Source organism: Labrus mixtus, chromosome 16 (assembly GCF_963584025.1).
Source record: "Labrus mixtus chromosome 16, fLabMix1.1, whole genome shotgun sequence".
In the NCBI taxonomy this organism is placed as follows: domain Eukaryota; kingdom Metazoa; phylum Chordata; class Actinopteri; order Labriformes; family Labridae; genus Labrus; species Labrus mixtus.
The window spans coordinates 17,214,202-17,238,314 of record NC_083627.1 but is presented as its reverse complement, the minus strand read 5'-3'; the positions used below and the strand labels follow the sequence as shown (position 1 = coordinate 17,238,314).

The 24,113-nt window shown below is 40.7% G+C and overlaps 1 protein-coding gene across 1 annotated transcript; it reads right to left on the bottom strand.

The window, feature by feature from the left end:
* Positions 1 to 3,900: 3,900 nt before the first annotated feature.
* On the bottom strand, positions 3,901 to 23,917 carry smap2 (small ArfGAP2). The gene is made up of 10 exons (XM_061059039.1): positions 23,844 to 23,917; positions 23,470 to 23,745; positions 12,376 to 12,509; positions 10,419 to 10,583; positions 10,209 to 10,268; positions 9,737 to 9,794; positions 9,383 to 9,540; positions 8,197 to 8,377; positions 7,656 to 8,071; positions 3,901 to 7,535 (listed from the first exon to the last, which is right to left on the bottom strand). The coding sequence occupies exons 2-10, from the start codon at positions 23,573 to 23,575 to the stop codon at positions 7,410 to 7,412; spliced, it is 1,404 nt and encodes a 467-aa protein (XP_060915022.1). The 5' UTR covers positions 23,576 to 23,745; positions 23,844 to 23,917; the 3' UTR covers positions 3,901 to 7,409.
* Positions 23,918 to 24,113: the final 196 nt, after the last annotated feature.

Here is a 24,113-nt window from a genome sequence, read left to right as displayed (position 1 = left end):
CAATATTATGGAGCTTATATGAAACCTTTATGTGTCCTTTTATTGAATTTTGAGTAACATTACTGGTTTCAGGGGGTTGAAAGCAAAGACACAGAGGAATTATTCTATAAAAGTTTATATTGAGAGCAGAGAGCGTTTGCCAAATTTTTTAATTCCTGCAACCAAAAGGAGAGTTATTAGATATCGTCTTTCTTTCGGTGTAGGTGGGTGATGTGTCATTTTGTGAGGTGCACTCACTTAGCTGCAGGGTGCACATGACATGTCAAGACACTACAATGTGAGTGAGAGAGATTTAAATGTGTAGATATTTATGAAAAAGCAAAAAGTCAAATTCAAGCATTGCATTATCCCCGTGAAGAGAATTTCAGGATCAGGGATTTCAGAACATTTTGACTCCTTTCCTCCAGTTATAGCATTTACCATAGATTAAGAATAATTTATTGATGTATCACATGATTCTAATGCATTGTCTCATCACATTTGATTCCGCAGACTCTACATTTTGTCAGAGTCAAAAAGAAAGAAGAAGGAAGAAGCGGGTTTAGCAATGGCAGGGCGGGTTTTGTGCTGTAGAGTGTCAAGACGCTTTACAGCCGTTTATTGGAAAACAGCATGTAGCACACAGTGTTTCAGAGAGTATAAAGTTCAGTTGGATGTGGCTCAGTAAAGGTTTGAGAGTGAATGCTTGGGAATGTAAAACCCCGTTTTGCTTGCTTGCTTCACTGTAAAATCCACCCCGAGCATTCTCCCAACTTATTGTGTGTAAAACTTTTCTAATGTATCTTCAATCAAGCGGAGTCGTTTCTTGAGCGCTATGTCGAAAATGTATTTTATTTTTGTACGATGGAGAGAGCGAGAGAGAGGTATTATTCAGACGAGGAGGCGAGTGAGGCGGTGTGTTCAAAACCTGCCTTGAGATTTTGGCAGGGGGAGAGAGAAAAAAAAACCGAGGGCTTGTTCAGTTTACAATGGCCTTATTTTGTGTAGGAGACGTCGCTTCACTATTGTAGCACACAACTGAAAGTTTTGACAAATGTATTTTGCTTGAAATATTGTACTGAAGTTCTATATATGTGTATATGTATAGTTTTATGAATGTATTTCTTAACTCTGACACCAGAACTGAGTGTACATTTCTTTGTCATCTTGTTTGCTATACCGTCTCTTTGAAGACTTTCCAGGGACCCTCGCCTGCGTTAAGCTCAGGCAGCCCCCTACTCTAACTGTACTGTATACTGTATGTCTTATTCTTTGTGTGTCTGTTTAAAAGAACAGCTCCGTGGTCGATATAAGCATGAACCCTTGTCAGGCGAAATGCATTTTATTGATATATAAATCGCCACAATGGGTTTCATAAGAGAAAGGATTGCTCTCCCTCCCCTGCACTGATTTAACTTTTCTCCAGCTGATGGAAATGTTTTTTTTATTTTTTTTTTTATATTGAACTAGAGGATGTTTGCAGCATGGTATCTCTGATGACTTTCTTGTATTTAATCTTTAAAATTGAATTATTATGAAGATAAAAACGTATATTGAAAAGTGGTGAAGAGGCAATTAGACCCAGTACAAACAGGAAGCAAATTTGTCAAAAAGAAAAAATGCTGTATCTTAAAGTAGCATGGACGTAGCCTTCCGTTTTCTGAAACACGTTTTTTTTCTGGCAATAATCATGAACTGTAGCGATGGGGCTGTCACTTCTGGACCTGGCCTCTGTTTCACTCATTAAAAGCTGGGTCTGCTGACTTTAACGAGAAATATGATTTGAAGTCAAATCAGATGCTAAAGCTGGACTAGCATTTTAGCAGCAACAGGACATGCAGAGCATTATGAACATCTGATATTTTACGATAGACCCTAATGAGCTCTCATCTTCTAATGAAGCATGTAGTCCATATTTCTATTTGCCGATGTAGCAGCTGTAAACAAGAACAAAACAGACGTGATTCTGAGCCGAGGGTCGAAATTGAAGTTCTTTTATTTATGCTGCTGAATATGCCAGTTTGTCTTCATCCACGTCTATAAATGTCTGTAATCACAGCACAAGACTCTTGAGTAGCCATCCTGTCCTTTTAGCTGTCTGTCAGACTATATTAAGGCCACTGTAGCTCCCCTATATAAAGACAACCTTCATTATATCAAGCCCAGCAAAGCACAAACCTCACTAACACAACCCTGAACTAATGCCTGGATCTGGATCCTGTTAATCAATTCATCTGAAGGAGGTTTTTTTCTACACTATAGCACATGTAGTAGACCTGCACCTTGGAATCAAATGCAAAGATGCACAGGAGCATTGGAAACATTCAGCCCAGTTCAATTTGGTTTGCTGGTTTTGGTAGGTGAGCGGTTGTCTTCTCTAAAACCAGCCTTAACTTTCCACCGAGCACTATTCTTCGAGTATGTATTTAAAGGGCAAAGCGTAGCAGTCTTAATGAGAGGACGAGATTTATGGCAAAGAGGACAAAAAGGGGGAGCTGTAATTTTCTACCTGTGCTTTGTAAATGTTTTCTATGTGCAGTATTTGATAATGTAAAACTGGTATTTTTGTGGTTTGTACGCTGCAGAATTGATTACTTAAGGTGCACGTAGTTTTGTAAGAAAATAGAACCAAACTGAGGGTGGGGGGGAAAACTGTTTCGGATTCAGAAGCCTGTATTTGCATGCCCTTTGACATCTGGACGCAAAGTCAATAAAGTTAATTTGAATCACAAACCAATTGTCTCATTTGTGTTTTTGCCTTGTCAACCTTAAACATGTTCAGTTAGACATCATCCATTGACCTTTTCCCTTCATTCTTAAACAGCTGACTTCTCGGCCACTTGGGGGCAGAAGTCAGAATTTGCAAACACTGAAATAATAGACTTATTTACACGGGGAAGTGACTAACATGTCCTGTGTATCAGCAGGTGCACTGCAGCCAAAAAATGGATTCTGGGTTGTATGTTTTTTGCCATTGTTAACTCTCTTTAACCTTGTTTTGCTCTCCTTATATTCTCCAGCACAACCTGTTGCTTACCATTTACCAGGATTTTTTCAAAATTGTTTTTTTTTTTTAGCTTTTAACAGCTGCCTGCTGTATCAAAAAACAAAATGACACTCTTAAGTCACAAGAGTGAACTAAAAACAATCTGTCAACAAAAGAATCAGCTGATAATTATGAAGAAGCTTTGTTGAGCTGAGAGGAACTGCTTCACCCAGAAAGAGTCTCCTATTGAACAATTTATGCACTGACTCAGAAATGATTATAGCCGTTTGAATCTGGAACTGCTCTATAATTAGCTACAAGCTTGGATTTCTTTTTATTCAAGGTTTATTTTGAGGCTTTTTTATGCCTTTATTTAGAGAAAGGACAGTGGATCGGGTCAGAAATGGGGGAGAGAGATTGGGGAATGACATGCAGAAAAAGGAGCCACTGGTCCGATTCCAACCGAGCGGCAACCTCGGGTCTTGAAAAATGAAGCCAATGGCGGAAGTGCAAAATCCTACAGTTCATTGATTGTCCGCTTAAGACTGGCTCCAGTCACATTCACACCACAGCCAATGAAGCCAGTTTTTACAGCAGAAAGCTGTTTTGATTTTATGAACGGCTGAGAGTGCATTTCCAGCATGGCGGCTGCTGCTGATGAGCCTCCAGATACCCCAGTAGTAACAGATGGCTGACGTCACTCATGCCTTGTCCATGAATATTTACGGTCTATGATTCAAACCCAGGCCACCCACTAGAGAGGGCCAGATAGCCTCCGCACATGGGGTGGGCGCACTAACCACTGGGCTACCTGGTGCCCCCCAAACTTGGATTTTTGCACATTTTTTATTTTTTATTTTTTTTATAACTGGGCCCAAAATAATCGTATTAAACATTTTTAATCAACATTTGAAATCAATGCAAGATACATATACTTTAATCAAAACAATATTTATTTTGTTTACTGTATATTCACAGACAAGTATTGTTTGTTACAGACATATTCTTAAATGTGAATGACTAGTTTGTACGAACATGAAATCAAACAGGCCAAAGCAGAACTAATATACAGTACGGTCAATGTTCATCAACCTTGTTTTAGAAACAATATACAGAGATATTCTGATAAAGAATAAAGGACACGTTGTCTTGATTGACAAAATACATAAAAAGATACATTCAGTCATTTGCTCTTATTTCACAGAAAATATACGCGACCTAAAGTTGAAGTTTTTACAAAATGAAAAAAGCTCTGTTGAAGCCTTAGAGCTGGACCTTTGGCTGATTGTACCAGAAGCTTCTCATCTCTATAGCTGACAGATCTGCTGTCACAGTGCAGAGTGACACATTGTCGTCTGGTGATATTGCTCTCAGCAGACATGGTGACTGCTGCTGCCACCACACTTTTGCCTCAAATATCAGAACAAGCTCAAATGAAAAAAACAAACAAACCCCAGGAAGGAATCGATGAGTTTCTGGGATTTAAAGGCTTTACTCCTTATATGTTGGCAGCAATCAATACAATTCTTAGTATGCTATGAATCTTATATGATGTTAATTTATAACTTTTACCAGATTGCCTTGGTGTTATATAATGGAAAGACTGAGATTATTTACACTAGTGGCTTCATGCATTTCATGAAAACAGACGTACAGTATTTAGAAATAGCAAAGTCTTTCAACGGAGAGGAAGAAGCAATGTTAAATAAACATGAGGGGGTGACAGATTTTGGTCGTACATTCACAATGTGGTTCGGCCAAATTGTAAACCTGGTCCCAGTTTCTGCCATCTTGACGGTAAGACAGTTACATTAAAACTGAACAGAACCGTTCTCCAAAATCAGAAAGTCCACTGTTTAGCACAGAACATTCAAGGGACAGGAGTGCACAATGTTTGACAAGAGTCATAGAATATCAAAAAAACAAACACACCCAAGCAACGCCCTTGGGTTAGTGCAGTTCACGGTTCATGAAAACATTCATGGACACACATTCACCGAGATGTTTTGTTGGTCTTGGTCTGTTTTTTTTTTTCAGAGAGAAACATTCAGAGATACACATTCGGATATCTTAATGAAGATACAGTACGTACAAAAACACATTCTCTTCATGCAATTCAGTGGAAGAATCTGAAACATGTCTGATATCGCACCTTGAAATGTCACTTTCCCTCAAATACATTCTAATTTACAGACATTCAACGTTATTTGAGGCCTCTATTGTACAAGGTAGATTAACTTGAGGTGTGTAGCTTTAACTCCACGTTTACGTGATCACACTGCATGCAAGTGACTTTGAAGTGTCCCATCCTTTGCTGAGGATATAGCACAGTGATTGATATGCCTTAACATTAGTTTGTATAATAGTTATAAAGGACTGAGGATTTGAATGTTCTACGTATCACTAGTTAAGTGGTTACACAGGCTGTAGCAAAGCACTAGAATACTGCACAACCATCGTAAAGCTAGCATTTGTCTTTGGTCTCCCAATATTAATTCTTACGTAAGCCCTCAGTGACTTGAGTAGAAGACATCATCATTAAGAGCTGTAGCTGCTTTAACTTGTGAGACACTAAGAATCTAAGAACATATCAAAACTTAAAGGGATTTTCTTAACAATAATATTGGTAGATATGGATAGTTATAAAATTATTCAGTAAGGTGTATATCGTTTTTATTAAAAATGTACCTTTAATATGCTTAAAGGTCACATATTATGCAAAATACACTTTACTATGTTTTTCTGACACTAATAAGTGTCTCAAGTCCGTCTAAAAACCACCCAATTATGAGAAAAGGCCATCCTCTCCATCTTTTGTCTGCTCCACTTTTTAGAAAATGTGTGCTCAAACAGGCCATTTGGAGATTTTCCCTTCATGACATCACAAAGGGCAGTAACCCCTCCCCCAGGTGGATGACACTGCCATCAACAATAGGGCATGGAGCGAGAAAGTCCAAGCCACCCAGGACCTTCCAGAGAGGGGCGTGGTGAGACACAGCTCATTTGCATTTAAAGCTACAGACACAGAAACAGCCTGTTCTGAGCAGGGCTGATTCAGAGGGGTTTATAGGCATGCTCAAATACAGGATCAGAGTGGGTGTTTAGCGAGAAACTTCACAGACATGTTTTGAGGACCTTTGAGACGCATTTAAACTTGTTGAAAAGGAGCATAATATGTGACCTTTAACACTTAAACTTTTGACATCCTCTTACAAAAAAAAAGACTTGATGAGACGTGTCCTAAAGCTAACATTAGCCTTGTTCTTGAATGCCACTGTTCAAGCACGTCAATCATAGACTGTATATAAAGATGGACGTAGCACCTTCACCCCCTACCGTTGTACAAAAGTGAAGCCAAATTACCTGCTGGACAGGCACTGACATATTGCGCTGGTTTGGTGTTGGAGTCTGTGCAGGATACTTTGCTATGGTTATGACGTCCTGCTCCTTCTGATAACCAAAACATTCATTTAACTTTTTAAGTGATAAAACAACAGAGATCCTTCAGGCTGGTACCGTCTACAGCAAAACAGATTCTTGTATCGGTTTTGAAGCGGACACTCACAGTTATGGAAAGTTTAATGACTCTATTGTTCGTGTTCTTAAAGTGGTTCCTCTCGCACCGCAGGAGCCGCATTTGCTGACAGAGCAGTCAATCATTGAATTTGACCTCTTTTATAGCATCAAATAACTGATATAAACTAAACTTCTGAAGCAAACACACTCAGCACAATAAGAACACAGTTACAGACACTGTGCTTGAAAAAAAAGGATGTGACTTAAGTCTTCATTGACCATCTTTTATCATGGAGGAGGCGGGCCTTATGACCTGTGTTGCAGCCAATCAACTGGGGGAGCTCAAAATGTTTTGGTTTTACTTTTGGGGAGCTGTCATGTCGTCCATCTTTGTATGCAGGCTATGCCATCAACCAATTGAGTTTTCATAGACTAACCTCTTGTCTTGTCTGATTTTGACCAAATATGAAAAACTCGAAAAACTCTCAAAGTAAAACAACTGTTTTTTTTTTTTGTTTTTTTTGTTTTTTTTAAATCAAGCAGTCAGTGACACCCATAAAGAGCAGATGTGCTGGGCTAAAAGTACAAAGAGGGAAATATACTCCTCAACAGTGAACATTTGAACCCTGTTGTCTTGGTCGTTTTGAGAAAATGTATTGAAGGCAAGCACGGAGATATGCAAAACATGGCCACGGAAAAGACGAGAAGAGGACGCATGGGCAGAGAGGAGAGAGAAAGAGAGAGGTAGCAATGGTTTCCTGAACCTTATTATTCTTCACACCTGTCTTCTCTTCCTCCTCCTCCTCCTCCTCCTCCTCCCTTGTATTAGAAAATATCTCTTGGGGAGTCTAATTCACAGATTCCTACTACTCAGCTCTCCTCTCTTTTGTGGCAAATTGGCGTTGCACCACCTTCAGGACGGATGAGATCATTTCCAAACGTGAGCTGTCATGTGTGCTGAGCTTGGAGCTGTTGAGCCTCCCATGTGTTGACTGCTATATCCAGTCATGCCATTGGTGTTGTACACATTCACGCCTGCCATGTGCTGAGTCACCTGAAAGCCATAAAACACACTTTGGTATAAAACAATGTTTTTCCACTTTAAAGTTAATATGGTCAGAAACAAACACACGCACACACACACACACACACACACACACACACACACACACACCTGAGCCAGGTTCCACTGTAGCTGCTGGGCTTGTTGCACTCCATACACCTGCTGATGAGGTAATGCGCCAACACCTCCAACCTGCTGTTGTCCCATCATCCCGCTCTGCTGCTGTCCCATAATCCTGCTCTGCTGCTGTCCCATAATTCCATTCTGCTGATGTCCCATCATGCCCTGGGTCATGTAGGGTGACGACATAACACCCCCAGGCTGAGCCATGACGCCCTGGGCACCCATTAGGCCATTCTGCTGTCCCATCATGCCATTCTGTTGGGCTCCAATCATGCCTCCCTGTTGCTGCCCCATCACGGCCATGTGAGATGTCATCATGGCACCTCCCATTCCACCTGCCTGCGCTAAAGAATGGTACGATCCGTACGGGTGCGTCGGATATCCCATTTGGTTCATATACAAGCCTGTTGAAAATAAAAAGGAAGGAAGGATGCCATTTTGGCAATCAATAAGGAATATTTGATGCAAATTCAAGACTCAATAACACATGGAGAAAACAACATTTGACAGACATTTCTCCAATTCTCACCGTGAGTAGCCATACTGCTGGCATGTATCGAGGGGGTGGAGGCATACAGGGAGAGAATAGAGTCCTTGGACAGCTTCTTGACAGTGCCCCCCTCTCCTTTGCGAGCAGGATCCAGGAACAGACTGAGGTTTTCAGGCACCGAGGCAGTCACTCTGTTCTGAGGCATGGAATTGGAAACAGGCTGGAGAGGCGAGATCAGGGATGGGTAGGGGGTAGACAGTAAGAAAGGAGAGTGCGACGAAAGGGAGGGAGGATTCAGTTGTCGTCGAAAAGAATATAAGCAAGGGTGACAAAGGGGGGAAAGATAGCATGCTACAAACACAGATTTAACGTGGACGAGAAGTCTCGGTACCTGCAATTAGCACCATGAGAACATATTTGGGCATTAGCAGATTAAGGGACAAAGTGACTTTGCATGGGCACAAAAATATAGAAGATCCCAACCCTCCTATATCACAAAAAGACCTGCATGTATCTTGTAATTAAGTTTTTTATTGCCTTGATCTTCTTTCTTATCTTTGGAGTTCATTGGTGTATCGATGATCCATGTTGTTGCTTTTCCTCCCTGGGTAGCTTTTATATGTCGTTGTGGTCACAGAGACTGTGGTCTATTCCCCCCCCCCCCCCCATTCCTTTCTCTAATTCATCTATGAACTAAGGGACAGTGGTGCTTTGACCTCAATGCCAACTTTGGCATTCTAACATATTTACTATGATGTTGCAAACATGCTACTATAAGCTAATTGGCCTAACCAAAGTTCATCCGAGGTTATTGCGCTTGCCTTTTACTTTGGAGGTATTCGGCTATAAATGACTAATTGAAATTAAATGTCATGCCATGGCGAGATAAAAAGTAGGATTCCTACATGTTTGCCACTCATCCTGGTGGTAACATGAACATCTGAGCTTATTTTCAATCCATCCAATAAACAGATGACAATTTAAAAAAAAAAGGATAAGACTGGCAAATTGAGTAACATTTATCCTTCATTAATAATGTCTGTAGAAAAAATGATAGCAATCCATATAGAAGTTGTTGATGCATTGCAGTCAAGACCAAAGTGTTTGACAGCCTATTAAATCCACACTGCCATCCCCGTAGAGCCCCGCTGCTAGCATGCCTAAGAACATAAAGGCTCTGTGGAGAGCAGACAGAGTACAGTATGTACGGTGTGTTATCTCCCACCGTGGTTTTAGAGGAGGACGCAGAGGAGGGTGCTGGCAGGGAGCTGAAGAGATCCAGTGCGGAGTGTGCCAGAGTTGGATTGGACACCGCTGGGCTCTTATTACTGTCTGGAACACATCCTCCACCATTAGACACTGCATGGCAGGGAGCAGGGGCATCTAATGGAGGGTAGATGGAAGCATTATAATGATTATTTCCAGTGTAACCTGTCAATAACTTCTTATCATAATTCAAATAGTCAACCTTTGTGTTTTGTTTGCCTACTTGCCTCTAAAAAAAACCAAATAAGTAACAAAAGTTTTAAAGGCTATTATATTTCTAGCTACAATGGATGTTGGGTGTGAGGTGCAATACCTAATCCAAGCAGGTCAGTTAGACACAGGGTATTTGTCTTCGGGCTGGCGTCTTTTTTCTGTCATAACATAGAAAGTCGGCAGAATGAATGCCGCATGTCTGAATTGACGAATGAGCACAATCCTTTTTCTGCAGACTCTCTCATGCTGAAATGACAATCCCACTCTCGTAAAAACAACAAAAAACACCCCAGCAGATTTATTCCCACTTTCCCCCTTGCTGCTTGCTAACAACCTAATCTCTTTGAGATATACCTGGTGTCCCCTTCTCCTCACTGACTCAAACCCCGTCTGCTTGTTGTTTTAAAAAAAACAAACTCTTAAGGCCGTGTTCCTAAGTAGTCTGGACGTATACAAAAAGAATCCAACTTTGGAATATGTCAAGAAAAAATAAAGCTTCAACTTCACTGCAGCTGAATAAATGTTATGATGAAACAAGCATAAGTGTCAACTTTGAGGTTTTGCAAACTCACCAATTTCATCTTCTCAAACACCACTGGCTCTTTGGGTATGTTGTCACAGCTCTTTTCTTTCTGTAAAGACACAATACATTTTTTTGTTCAGCAAGCAGACAATTTTAGTGGACTGGCCTTGTTCAGGGGAGACTAGACTAGAAATATTCACTTGTTATTTCTGCTGTTTCGGTCTGAGACATAAGCTCACAAGCGTATGTGAGGACTTACCCTGAGCATCTGGATGTCAATGACCTTATCAATGTACTTCTTCCTATCATACTTGTCCCTGATGAAGATCTCTGCAGACTGGTCCGTCTCAGGCCTCTGGAAGCACTCGGGTAAGAAAGCCTCATACAGGCGTCTGGCTTTGGCATTTCCCATCTCCTGAACACACTGGTGACAGCGAAACACATGACAAACCATTTCTCATTGTGAAGCAGGGTAATAAAAGAATGATTTAATATCCAAGGCCTTATTTCCAGCCTGTGGGGGAGGCATGCTGATAAAACACTGTGATTTTTTTATTGTAAGAGACTAAAATAAAGATGCTGAGTGTAGGGAAAATCTCACTGGGAAGCATAATGCTTACATTCTTGCCTGTCAGACTCTGACAAGCTGTACAGCATACTAATAAGAAAGTGTCTCCTTCTCTACTGAATGTGTATGTGCAAATATTCAGAATATGGCCTGTGTCTGCAGCAACCAGTCCTTTTTGTTAGATTGTCCTGCACTCAGAAAAATAATATTTCTCTGACTGGTGGTCATTCCTAACACAAGATTTTGTTTAATTTGGGTATAATGTAAAAAATAAAAGCCTGCAATTAACTGCATGAATACACTTTGAATCACCTAATTAAATATCTACTGTCTGCAACACAGTGCTAAAACAAGTATGGAAATAGGCCTGGCAAAGCAAGACATATTGGCACTTAACTGAAGGTACTATGGAAGAAAACAAGACTACAGGGAACAAGGGAGGAGAAATTGGACAGGAAGAGGAAAGAAGCAGTAAGATAAAAAGAGTTGCACAGTGAATTCTAGGAACTATTTCTACACAGCAGTTTTTTTTCTTATTTTGGCGAAAGTAGAAATTACTGGTCTTCTAGAACTTCCTCTATTACTACTGTAGAAGAAAACCGGACACACACCTACTCTGTGGTCAAAGAACATTTACTGGTACCAGGGCATCAAGTGGGTTTAAAGTTTGTTTAATAAAGTTAGTCTTACTACCAGTATATAAGTATGTTTATGTACTTTGTATATGATTGACAAGTCCTCATTATTCCAAGATTGGATTCTAGGAGCTTGCGATTTCCAATGCCATTTTTTGGTGCTATCAGAATGCAAACAAGTACTTTTTCCAGTCCTTAGGCTAAGCTAAGCTAAGCTAATTTTAGGGGGATATTTTTCTCTTCTAACTATTTTGGCTTTGGTTCTGTTTTCAAAATGCATTTTTTGTTTTTGTTCTTTACATTTGAAATTAGTGACTGAAAACATAAACTATTTTTTTTTTTTTATAGCATATGGTAAATGGACTTCCTGGTCTTCTGACTACTCAAAGTGCATTTACGCCGCAGGTGACACACTGACGGCAGAGTCTGCTCCTTCCCAAGGACACACCGGACATGTGGCCGCAGGAGCTGGGGATCAAACTCCCACCCTTTCGATTGAAAGACAACTAAATCTACCACTGAGTCACAGCCGCCCTCTGTATTCTATTGTTGTATACTTGTGTGTTATTTTGAACCAGATCGGAGCCGTCCTGTATTACTTGGCAGCCTTGATTTGTCTTACTGATTTGGTGCAGGCTTGCTCCGTCTCCTCTCATCCAAACACGAGGTTGACTTTTTCGCTCACAGTTTAGTCAACAATGACACATGTTGTAACATTACACAGTTTGTGGCTATAAATATAGATTATAATAGATTATGATTATAGTTAACTTTCTCATTAGCAGCCATTAAAAAGTCTTGTATATTAGGAGCAATACAAACTTTAAGGAAAAACATTATGACTGATGCTGACTAACATAAATGAATACAATAACCGTACACTGTATGTATCACTTTCATATTTTTGGAAACCACATGTACTGCTTGTTAGACCCATGACATTTTGTTAGATATATTAGCATGCAGCAAATGTTACCATCTTGAATCTTTGAATGTGTGCTGTGACCTTTTACCTGGACCTGCTCCTGCGTCCACTGGTCCAGATTCACAGACTTGACTTTGGAGATGTGGACCCCCAGGTTTCTGTGGATTCCAGCACAGCGGATACAAATGAAGATGCCCAAATTCCAGGATGCCCATCTTGGACCTGGCAGAGAGAAGAGGGCAGAGTGAAACATATGTGAGCAACAGAGGGCCAATAAAGACACCAGGCAACAGATCAGAAGAAGAAGAAGTTAATAAAGATCCAGAGTTAATGTAGGAGAGTTAAAGAGTGGAAGAATCGACCTTTGAAAGGCTGAGAAATGACGAGAAAAATATATTTTAGTCCAATTAAAGACTGACAAGCCTGAAATTCAATTATGAGTTTGAATTCAGCTGGGAACACATCTAATCCTGTGTAAGTCATGCGCTGCCCTGACACATAATGGGAACCAATAGGAAAGCTAGCCTACATAACTGAGACTGAGAGGAGAGTGGGGGAGTGGGAAGTCAGACACAAACACACACACACACACACACACTTAAACACACACTTACACACTCAGAGCCTGGATACCTGCAGGGAAGATTACTCATTTGGTCATGAGCCTGTGTATGTGGGTGCGTGGATTTCAGAGTGGGACATTTTGTCCTTCTTATATGTGTGCATAATTGCTCTATAGATTTTAATTTTACGTTGTGTAATGTTCACATCTGTGTCTCTTCCTTCTGTCTGCAGAGCTGTGAGGACACTTTCCTGAACAGACAACTCTTAGAGGGCAAAAATAAAAACACTGTCAGGCTATTTTTCTGCCGGAATTATGCAACTTTCCTCTTCAGAGAATAGAGTCAGCTTCAAAGAGAATCCTGGAGCTTTTCCCTCTCATCTCTTCCTACATCTCCCTTTCTTCTTGCCCCTCCTCCTCTTCCTCCTCCTCCTCCACTTCTGTGTCCTCCATCTTTTTTTTTTCTGCTCCCTCCTCCCCTGCCCGCTCTCTGAACCAGCTGAACCACTCTCGTCCTCTGTCTCCATCTCTCCACTCATCTTCTCCACGAGTCCTTGCTGGCAACCTTTCTGCAAGTGGTTGCACTTTGGCCCTCTCGCCACTAGGTGGGAGAGCAGTTTTTCGATTTGGATTGCACATTTCCTGACAACCAACCCAGTCATGGTGCATTTTTTTAAGAGAAGCCATGCAAATGAAAGAGGAAGTTTGAGAAGACAAACATGCAAAGCCTTCTTCTTTCTGCAAGCTGCGGAAACACTGTCTGGTTGCAGAGTGAAAATAATGGCATCTTGTCTTGTGGATGCATCCTGAACTACTGCCAAATGGGATCATGCATTGTTAAAAGGCAAGCATAAGACCAGCAGTTTCTTTTGATTTATTCCTAGGTTGCCTAGTTTGCAGGCTGCACCTATATAGATTACAAAATAGAAAGGCACCAATGGGCACAAAAGCAAATTGAAGTACAAAGAGCAAAACAGAAAAAAATAAACGCACGGTCACTAGACAGTAAAGAGCGTGTCCATCATCCTGCGCCTGTCTGGCTGCAGCATTAGCTGTCATGCCGGCTCATAATAGCAGAATTACTCAGCAAAGCCAGCTTAACTGCTGTAAACATTGGCACCGACACAGAGGAAGAGAGAGATTGTCAATTGTGTCAAACTCCCAGAACACTGGAATTAGTTTTTCCTCTTCATCCTCGTTCTAGTGCTGCTCTGTGTCCTGCTCTGCCATTTTTCTTATCTCAACCCATTCGACCAGCACTGCCCTCTTACTGTCTTCCCCTGTCTGTCTGGCATCTCTTGCTCACAGTTCTAATTCTCTTTTTCTATCATACCATGAGGTTGACCTTTGTAGTCTTGTCTTAAATATATCATCAACTGTGTGATGGACACAGTGACGTTAGCTATGCATAATTATGGGGCTGAATCTGAATTCTAATCATACATCCAGGCTCAAATACAAACTTAACCCATACGAAACCCCCAACACCTAACACAACTGGACTTACAAGTCAACAGCATAAACATATACAATGGGAAACAGTGTGCAATAATGCTTAGTGTGCAATATTATCCAATATGCTATTATATTTAATGTGCAATAATATTGTTATAAAAAAAGATCATTGAACACTTGAGACTGCTTTGAATGCACTTTTTGTCTTGCTATTTTTTTTCTAACTTTATACAGCATGTGTGTAAAATGTGAATGCATTTGGGCATTCATATTTTGTCTGAAAAGATGCAAATCAAACTGTTAATGTACAATGACAATAAAGGCATTTTTCCAGATTTCTCTCCTTGCAAAATTCACTATTAAGTGCTAATAGACCAATTCTCACAAGTGAACATGTAAGATGATTAACTTGGTAAACTTTCAATCTGCTGATCATCACAATGTAAACACTCATTGTGAACATGCTGATGTTAGCATTTAGCTCTTAGCTCTCCTCGGAGAAAAATGAAACCTTGCATAGCCGTTAGCATGACTGCAGCCTCTTGTTTCACTGCAATATGTGTTCTGTTCCCGGGTATGTTCATGTGTCGATCGGTGTACGCACACATGCAGGACTAAGCAGGGCGAAGTTGAAGTTGTTTGAAGCGATCACTCCTGCTCAATGCACCACAGTAACCTCTGTTTCCAATCAATGCAGAGCTTGAGTAAGGAGCCCATATAAAAACATGTCTGTCCAGCAACAATGCACACCTCCAGGTACTTTGAACAGATATAGCAGAATGAGAGTAGGTGGAATAGACGTCTAAAAATGGAAGGAGAGCTGCAAGGGAAAAATCTGTACAAATCAGATTTTCTCTGTTGAAGAGTTTGCATTACAGCGTCCTGTTTCTCAACTGTTTGAAAAAAAAAAGAGAACAAGCTTCTTCTTGTTTTTGTAATCAAAGAAAGAATGCAAACATCATCTTTTGAGGTATAGTTAAAGATTTATTACAAATGACTAATAAATCTGTCCTCAATTTTATTTTAGGGCAAACGACCCAAAAGTGGTGGGTTTTCATCGGAGCTTGATGAATCATCCTGGCATAAACAGACTGCGTTTGTGGTTGTTCAACATGCGGCTTGGAGCACATCAGGGGAGAGGAAGGCAGAGCTGGATCGAGAGCCAAGAACAGAGACAAACAAGAGGGGATTTTTAGAGTCATCAAACGATGGACTTTTAGCTGTTTGATGACCTGCTGGGATGAAGAGGGGATATGACGAACAACAAGCGCAAACAGAGATCCGTAATTAACCTCTCTGTCACTCAGTCACCCACACACTCTGTCGTATTGCAACACTTATGAGGACATTTAGTGACCGCATTCATTTTGTAATTCAACACTTTCAAAGATGGTTCTCCCAGTAGATGATGAACTTTTATCCTTTACAAATAAACTGTTATGTGTTAAGAGCCACAGCAGTGTATTTGGATTTCTTTTCTCACAACTTCTATGTATATATTTATTATGTATACAAAACAGTATCGGTCAGATTAAGCTTTTTTATTCATTTTCGGAGCAGCCAATGGATCCTATACCTTTCAGTATTGCATAAAAAACAATGAGCAAACTCAAAACTTGTTGAGTTGTAAAGTTAAAACCATTTAAAACCAGTTTGGGAAATGTTCCGCTGAATAAATAAAGGACGCTTGTGTAATCCCCTGACAGTAAATGTTAATGCCTGTAACATCTTTTTGAATGTGGGCGATTGTACAACCTCAAGCCTCGCGGTTAGTGCGCATGCTCCATGTACGGAGGCTGTAGTCCTCCAAACAGACGGCCCAGGTTCGAATCCGACCTGTGGCTCCTCTCCTGCATGTCATTCCCCACTCTCTCTCTCTCTCTCTCTCTCCGTTTTTCACCACACCCAATTGTTTTTGAACTCTTAAAGACAATGGTACTCTATCCTCCATGATGATGAATAATTATAAAATGCCTTGACCTGCAATATGTTTTCATAGCATATCACACATGCTCACATACTTTTTCTCTCTCTTTCTCCTCCAGACACACAGATAAACACAGTATTGCCTAATTTTCGTTTTTTTTCCCTTCTTCTGCCGAGCCTCTGTTTGTTATCCAGGTTTTTTTGTTCGACATTAATTTGAATGGAGACAGGGGAAGTGGACAACAAAACAGGATTTTTGGCGAGACAAACTAAGTTAATTGATGAAGAAAATCAAAGCCACCTGTCTAATTCTACTGCTTTGAGCTGCTTTTACTCCACTTGCACATTCCCTGAAAGGTGTAGAAAAACAAGCCTTTTGATCAGCTCCAACAGCCTAAGTCAATGTGGAACAAAAATGTATAATAGAGGAACTGCTGGGAAACTCAAAGATGTCCTTTGGATTGGGGAAACAAATGTCCAAAACACAAGAGTCAATGTTTCAAATCGCCATGCAGCACCAACATGGTCCCCCACAAACTAAATATAATGCCAAAAAAATAACAACAACACACATACACAAACAGAAAGATAAGGCTCATTAGCCCATATCCCACAAGGATAAAAGGTGCTCTCTACATGTGTCCAGATAATCCCACAGAGCCTCAGTCATTAGTGGATTCTGCATCCTCCTACGCACTCCAGACAACACACACCATCGTACACTCACTCCCTCCTTCAGCCCCTCAGCGTCTAAACCCCTCCATAAACCCCGAGGCCACCAAGTGACCCAGTCCCAGTCTGAGCAAAACAGATGGACCCCTATTGATAATTTACTAATACACACCCACCATCTGTGTTACATTGCAAGAGTCACGACTGTGATGCTGCAGGTGAGTCAGTCAAGTTAAATGGGTTATACATCCAAAGATGAGTAAGACACGTCATCGCTGTTATAGAGTTTAGAGTCTCTTAAACCCGCTTTTTGCTCATCATGTTGTGCTTCATTTAAGCCTTTTACTAATACAATGGTTTTAACTCATTGTAATAAATGTGGTTATTATTTCATTCTTTCAAAAGGCTTATTGTGTTGAATGTACATTTGTCTATGTTGTTTGGCTATTAGAGCTAAATAGTACAAAACAAACTTTTTTTCATAAAACAATAGCATGTTGTAAATAGAGACTGTATAAACATTGATGTACTCTCGTTGACGTCACCCATTTGTCTCTGAGGAGGCGTTATGACGCTGCTAACGCTAACTTCCGGCTTATCTAAAAGAAGGCAAAGACGCTGAGTCGATGAAGGCCAAATGTGGCTCTTGGTTGCTGAAGCACACCCACCTGGCTCGTCCAGCCAGTCATGTTGATAGCAAGATTAGAAAGTCAGGAAAAAGCCGACAGCTAAAGGTCAGTAACAGGATTTAGCTAAAGCTACATCGCTCTCACCTGTCTTTATGTCTTAGGTATAACTCACGGCAGTTATATAGTTACAACAGATTAGTTAACAAAATCAACCACAGTACATTTACGAATTAGCTCTAAATACTAAACTTGCTGTAGACATGTTTATGTCTGCTGTGTGCAAATGGGCATTTTAACATGGGACCTATTGGGAAGTCCTTTGTTTGGGAAGCCAGCCTCAAGTGGACAACTAAGGAACCACAGTTATTTGCACTTTCATAGTGGCTTCCCTTGTCATCACTGGAGGTTGCTGCTTGGGAGTAATACATAAACATAAGAGATATTAATGCCATCTTGTAGGGTGCTAAAAATGAAAAACGGAACTTTGACAATGAGTCTGTGACAAACAGTAATCCAGACTAAATGTCCGTGATGATTCATTTTACAACGCAAATAATTGTACTAGAATTGCTAATATGTTTGTATACGATATTGAGAGAAATGTAAGCCATAGAGACCGAAACTGTTTTATGTACCAGACTGTAAATATGTTAATTTCTTGCTGTAAAATGAGCACGTTAACTTGGGGCTTAATGGAGAATCCTTGGATTTTGGAGCCTTTTCCAAGTGGACATTCAAGGAACTGCAGTTTTTTACACATCTGTCTTTATTTTTTCAAAACTGGAGGATGACACTTACTTGTACTACTCAAACATCTGCCAGCCATGGCAGTATATGAGAGAAAGATATACACAAAGTTGTACTGTATACTGAAGACTGAAACCATGCTGCCACCTCCTCCTTTGTTCTCCGGGAGTCTAACCTCTGTGCCAGTCAGGGGACACAAACAGCCAATCACCTCCTCGTCTCAAAGGAAATTCCTGCTGGCTTCTCATTGGATGAGATTTGAAAGGAGGCAGGCTAGGTGGGATAAGGCATGATATCGCCAGGTGATATCACCATGGCAATCAGGGCCAGGCGTGTACGTAAACACACTTACAATGGAGACAATAAAGGAGGAAGGCTTTTATGGAAACACACACAAGCACACACACACACACACACACACACACACACACACACACACACACACACACACACACACACACACACACACACACACACACACACACACACACACACACACACACACACACACACACACATATGCACGCTTCCCCTTGAGACTGAAGCCAGAGGTTGAATTGTTGACTACATTATGCACTCGCCTCGCCCTCTCTCCACCATCACATTGTTATTTCCTGGCAGTTTTAAGGATTTACGGTAGAAGAGACACACTGTGAGGAAGTGGTAATTAAAAAAAAATACATGTCATGCAGTACAGAGGAAGAGACTGAAAGTTGCACCACAGGTAGTAAACCACAGTCAGAGAGCAGAGATCATGTTTCATTGCTGCGCTATCGCTTCAGTTGATGGCCATGATAAAACCACTAATATGTTTTTGCGTGTTTTCATCTGTTGGTGTAAGCATGCACTTCCCTCCATATGAATGTCCACTTCCTCCTCAATCACCCGGAGGGAGGCCCGGTGACAAACGCGCAGTAATCTCTGACAAAGCAAACAAGATTACACCAAACCTCATCACCCACCATATGGCCTTAGCACCTGACTAGAGAGCAGGCATGCTTCTTAAAGGTGTGCACATGTGTGTGTGTGCACGTGTGTGGATTAGTAGGAGTGTGTGCTCGTCAACTACTGTAAAGCACGGTCGAGTAACACATACAGATTTGAAAACAGAAAAGTGCTAATCAGGTAGGAGGATAAATGCCTCTCTTCAAGCATAAACCTAGATTACAGTGTCATATGATACATTAGCTCAGTCACATGCAAGGAGGTGGGAGCTACGGCGTATGTGTGACCTTTGTGGAGACATACTTACATGTGAAATAATAAATGCACAACATGTTCTTTTAACCAAAATGTCAGAAAAATATCATGGATTATAAGTATTAAAAGCTTATGTAGAACCTCCGCTTTCCAGGTATGTGCATGCATGTGTGTGTGTGTGGTTGCTATTTTCTGCTCTTCGCTAATCTCTTCTGCAGCCTAATTAGACTCGTCTGTTTCAAAGAGAAAAGTCACGCCAATCAAAAAAGCCAACGCAGAGGCATGGGTTGGAAAGTGCATGTTTGAAAATGTGAGACAAAGAATGTAATGACAGAAATTCACATTCTTTTATATACAAAGTCTACCCCTAAACAAAAGAAAAAAAATGGCGCCTCGTGATTTATTTCCTGTGCTCTCTTGGACTGCAGTTCTAAAAGAGTCACTTCCTCAGAAAAGCCGCAAGCGTCTGATCACAGTTTTCTTTTCTTTTTTTTATTGACTTCTGAACAGTTCCAAGTGTGTTTGCTTGAAATCTAACAATGTTTGAAGGTTCTATTTATGTCTTATTATAAGAGGCATCCAAAGGCAATGTGCACTGAAACAAAAACCTTGTATTACTAAACAAAGTATTCACTGTGTTCTTGTTACATCTCTTGATTATATCCATCCAAGACCTTCCCATTACGTCATCCCAACCAGAGACAAACACTATACAAACCCGCTATTGTCTAGCAACATGGCTTGTTGAACAAAAAAAGCTAAGAAAAAAAAAAAACAGGATAAAAATAACGGTGTAGAAAATGTCTTTATGCAAAATCACCATCATTAGGATAACTAATTCAAGTCAGTGTAATGGTGATATTTTGTGTTATGCAAGGATGCTAGTAATAAATAATTCTCTCTACATCAGAGCCTCTTTTTTTTTCGGCAGCCACCTGACCCCTTAAGTGTTTCTTATGAAATATTTGTGGTGCAGCATCAGCACCTCAGATCACTTTCCCCTGCATTTGACAGCGGCCAGAAAGAGATACAGAGATGCAGACAGAGACTGGACACCGGAATTGTTCCGGCCAAAGCGTACACATCTCTACTGTGTAAATGTTTGCATCAAATGTTTTCCTTTGCCGTGACACAGCCTAAATCCAGAGAAAAGCTAATAGCTTACATCCCTCTCTGTCATAAAGCAGAAGTATTCTTGCAGGCGCTGTAACAGATCAAAGGGGATTTTAAACCATCTTTGTGCTTTTTTTGTCAACCCCTGACGCTGTTTTCTTTTCCATTTCCTCAACAGTCTAACTGTCTGTTAAGGAAGCCCTGAACCTGAAACCATGCACCACAAAATAAATGTAACCTTAGTTATTATGGGAAGCGCTCTACTCATACTATTCATGAAGTTTTCATGAGGAATCCCAAGGGTTTCACCTGAGTGACAGCATGCACTGATTTAGGTACACTCAAGGTCTGCTCTTGAGAATTTATGACTGAGGTGGAAACTGAGTGACGTTCAGCTGTCCGCTTAAATCATTTCTCAGATAAGCCATGGAAAGGCCAATCTCATTAATCTTAACACCAGCAGTGCCATTGAGTGACAACAGAACCACTTCAAACGCACACAATGGAATCCTATAAATCATCAAATAGACCAATAGTAGAGATGCTTGAATACTGTTAATAGAGCTGCATAATGAATAAGGATATGAGCATGCACAATAAACATATGGAAACCTTAGTTCAACCATTTGTGTCATGGATTTACACCCTTACATGCAAACGATTGTCCTATCAAATGTTGCAATGGATGTGTGGGCCATGCATTCATACCATTTGGCCAATCAGATGAAGCCCCTAGCTCCGTTTCACAGACACAATTTGGTTGCAAAGGTGAGGTTCGCTTGCACCTTTGCTTGGGAAAGAGAGAGGAGGAAAATGTCGTTCATAATAGGGCACGACCGATATGAGATTTTCTGGGCTGATATCGATATTGGGGAGGGAAAAAAATCTGATACTGATATATCGGCTGATATCTTTCTAAAATCTATGAAATCTGTAGTGATAGATAGATATAAATTTGCGTATTTACTGTGTTGATATACAGTATAATGTAGACAAGATTGTCAGTCAACTGCAGTAACTGCACACGCTTAACACTCCACACTGTGGAGTGATAATGCTTGTTGTAATCCATACAGCACACTCTGTTGTGAAAGAGAACTGCTATTGTAAAACAATGAAACTTAAATGAAATGCTGTTTGACTGGTAAATAAATCTAGTAATATCTGCGCATATCAGAGATAAAATTAGCTGTTACAGATAGCTACTGGATAAACTGATATCGGCCGATATTATCGGTATATGAATCGGTCGGGCTCTAATTTATAAGGACCTATTGTTGAAAAAGAACTTCCTCATACTTTGAGTTATTTGGAAATGGTGTTACAAACACAGGTACAGTGTGTACATGCTCAACAGCAGAAAGACACAGGAACTGCAAAGCTACTATGCAAACTCTATCATTTGTTTATTTAGCACATGTTATATCTGCCATCAGAGTATCGAACAATGTTAACGCACTGTATGTTTTTCCTCATATTGTGCAGGCCTAACAAAAAACAAGCAACTTGTTTCCTTTTATTGCTCTCATACGCAGACAGTATTTTAGAGCAGCAACAAACAACAGTGTGCTTCTAGGAAAGAGGGTAACATTAGTCAGAGCTAGCAGCATTTCACAACCAGTGTGTAGAAATGTTCATTTAAGATAATAAAAGTTGGTTCAAGTAGTTATGGTGATACTTTTTTTTAAAACTAGTAATGGTGAGGTACTTGGTATTAGACTGGTCAAGGTTAACTCAAGTCTAGGTTTGTGAATTAGTATCAAGAGGACCAAATGGTACTGAGACATTTAATTATAAAAGTATTAACAAATCATTATCCTAAAACTGATGTAACAACTCTCTACAACATGATATTCTGTCATCACTAACAACACAATGGAGTTGATCACTCACCATCTATAGGTTTTCGACACAAATGATTGTTATGTGGCATTGCACTTTATCTGCAATGATGTACAGACCTACCTAAAGTCACATATGTAATTTACTTATTGACAGTAAATCCTAGCATTAAACTGAGAGAGATCGTGTAGAGTCACTTTGTTGTTTCAGTCTCCAGCTCAGTGTATTTGTTACCAAAGCAGCAGTGTTTACTGTTGACCCACAACCACCAGCAGCATCATAGTAAATCTGGTTTAGCAAATGATGGCAAAGTTCGAGGCCTCAGTGCGGCGACTCTAATATGTTAAATTATCCTATAAAACATCTTAAGATTGACTGCAGCAGGTTATAGACATCCTTGAATAAAAAAAGAAACATGAAGGACAGTGTGACGTCAGAACAATGACTTCCCTGATCCATTGTCTGCCACACGTAATTACTGAGGCTGAAGGAATTACAAGAAGTCGCATACATGAAGCTATAATAATGCCACAATAAAGTCGAAATGTTGTAGTCCACTTCTGTTAAGTGTAAGGCATGCCCTTGTTCCCATTAACACTCACCATGCAGAAACAATGTGTTCAGGGTGACTCAAAATCAATCTAAGTGTTTCTATTTCTCTGAAAGAACAGTGTTCACTGAGCATCAGATTTCTAAGAAGCGCTCTTGTAAATTAGCCCAAGTAATGTTTGACATGTGGAGGACAATTTCATAGTTTCCAACTTCTCCCTAATCAAAAAAATGATTTTAGACGAGAGGAATTACTCATCAAACCTTACCTATTGGCTACATGGTGTTAATGGATACCCTAATTAATGTCATGTTAAAAAAAGCTGCCTGCCATGCTCCAGCCTTGTAAGGATGTGGCCCCGTGTCTTGCACCATTGTACAACCTAATTGGTCGATGGGTGATGAATGCAATGCCGCATTTTCTAGCGTAGTAAACGAGCAGGAGAGTCGGCTGTTTGCAGTCAGAGGAGATGATCAAGACACCTACCTTTAGATTCGCAGTCAGCGCAGAATTTATTCTCTTCCAGTGCCAGTAAAGAGTTGAGGACAGTCTGGTATCTGTCAACGTCTTTCACAGATTTACCCGTCATCATCGCACCGGTCCACCTCCTCCACAGACCCCCAAACAGTCCGAGCCGGCTATTTGTCAAATAGCCTCTAATGCGAACTAACACACAGCGTGCAGCGCGATGTGCTCCGGTCCTCTTCCTCCTGGATGGACAGCAGAGCGACTTTGTTTCACAGCGACGGGATGATTGCCTTCCTGCCAACCATACGGGTTATTAGAGATGCAAATACACTAGTCAACAACAAAAAAAATCACAATGAGACTGATAAGATACAATTGTAATTTAAACATACATCTGAAACCTATCTCTGATTGGTACTGACTCCAGCAGCTCTCAGACAGCTCCCCCCTCTCTCTCTCCCTCCCTCTCTCTCTCTCTCCTCCTCTCTCTCTCTCTCTCTCCCTCTCCCTCCCTCTCTCTCTCGCTCTCTCTCTCCCCCCTCTCTCTCTCTCTCCCTCCCTCTCCCTCTCCCCCTCTCTCTCTCTCCCTCTCTCTCTCTCTCCCTCCCTCCCTCCCTCTCTCTCCCCCCTCTCTCTCTCTCGCTAAAATACTCACATGTGCG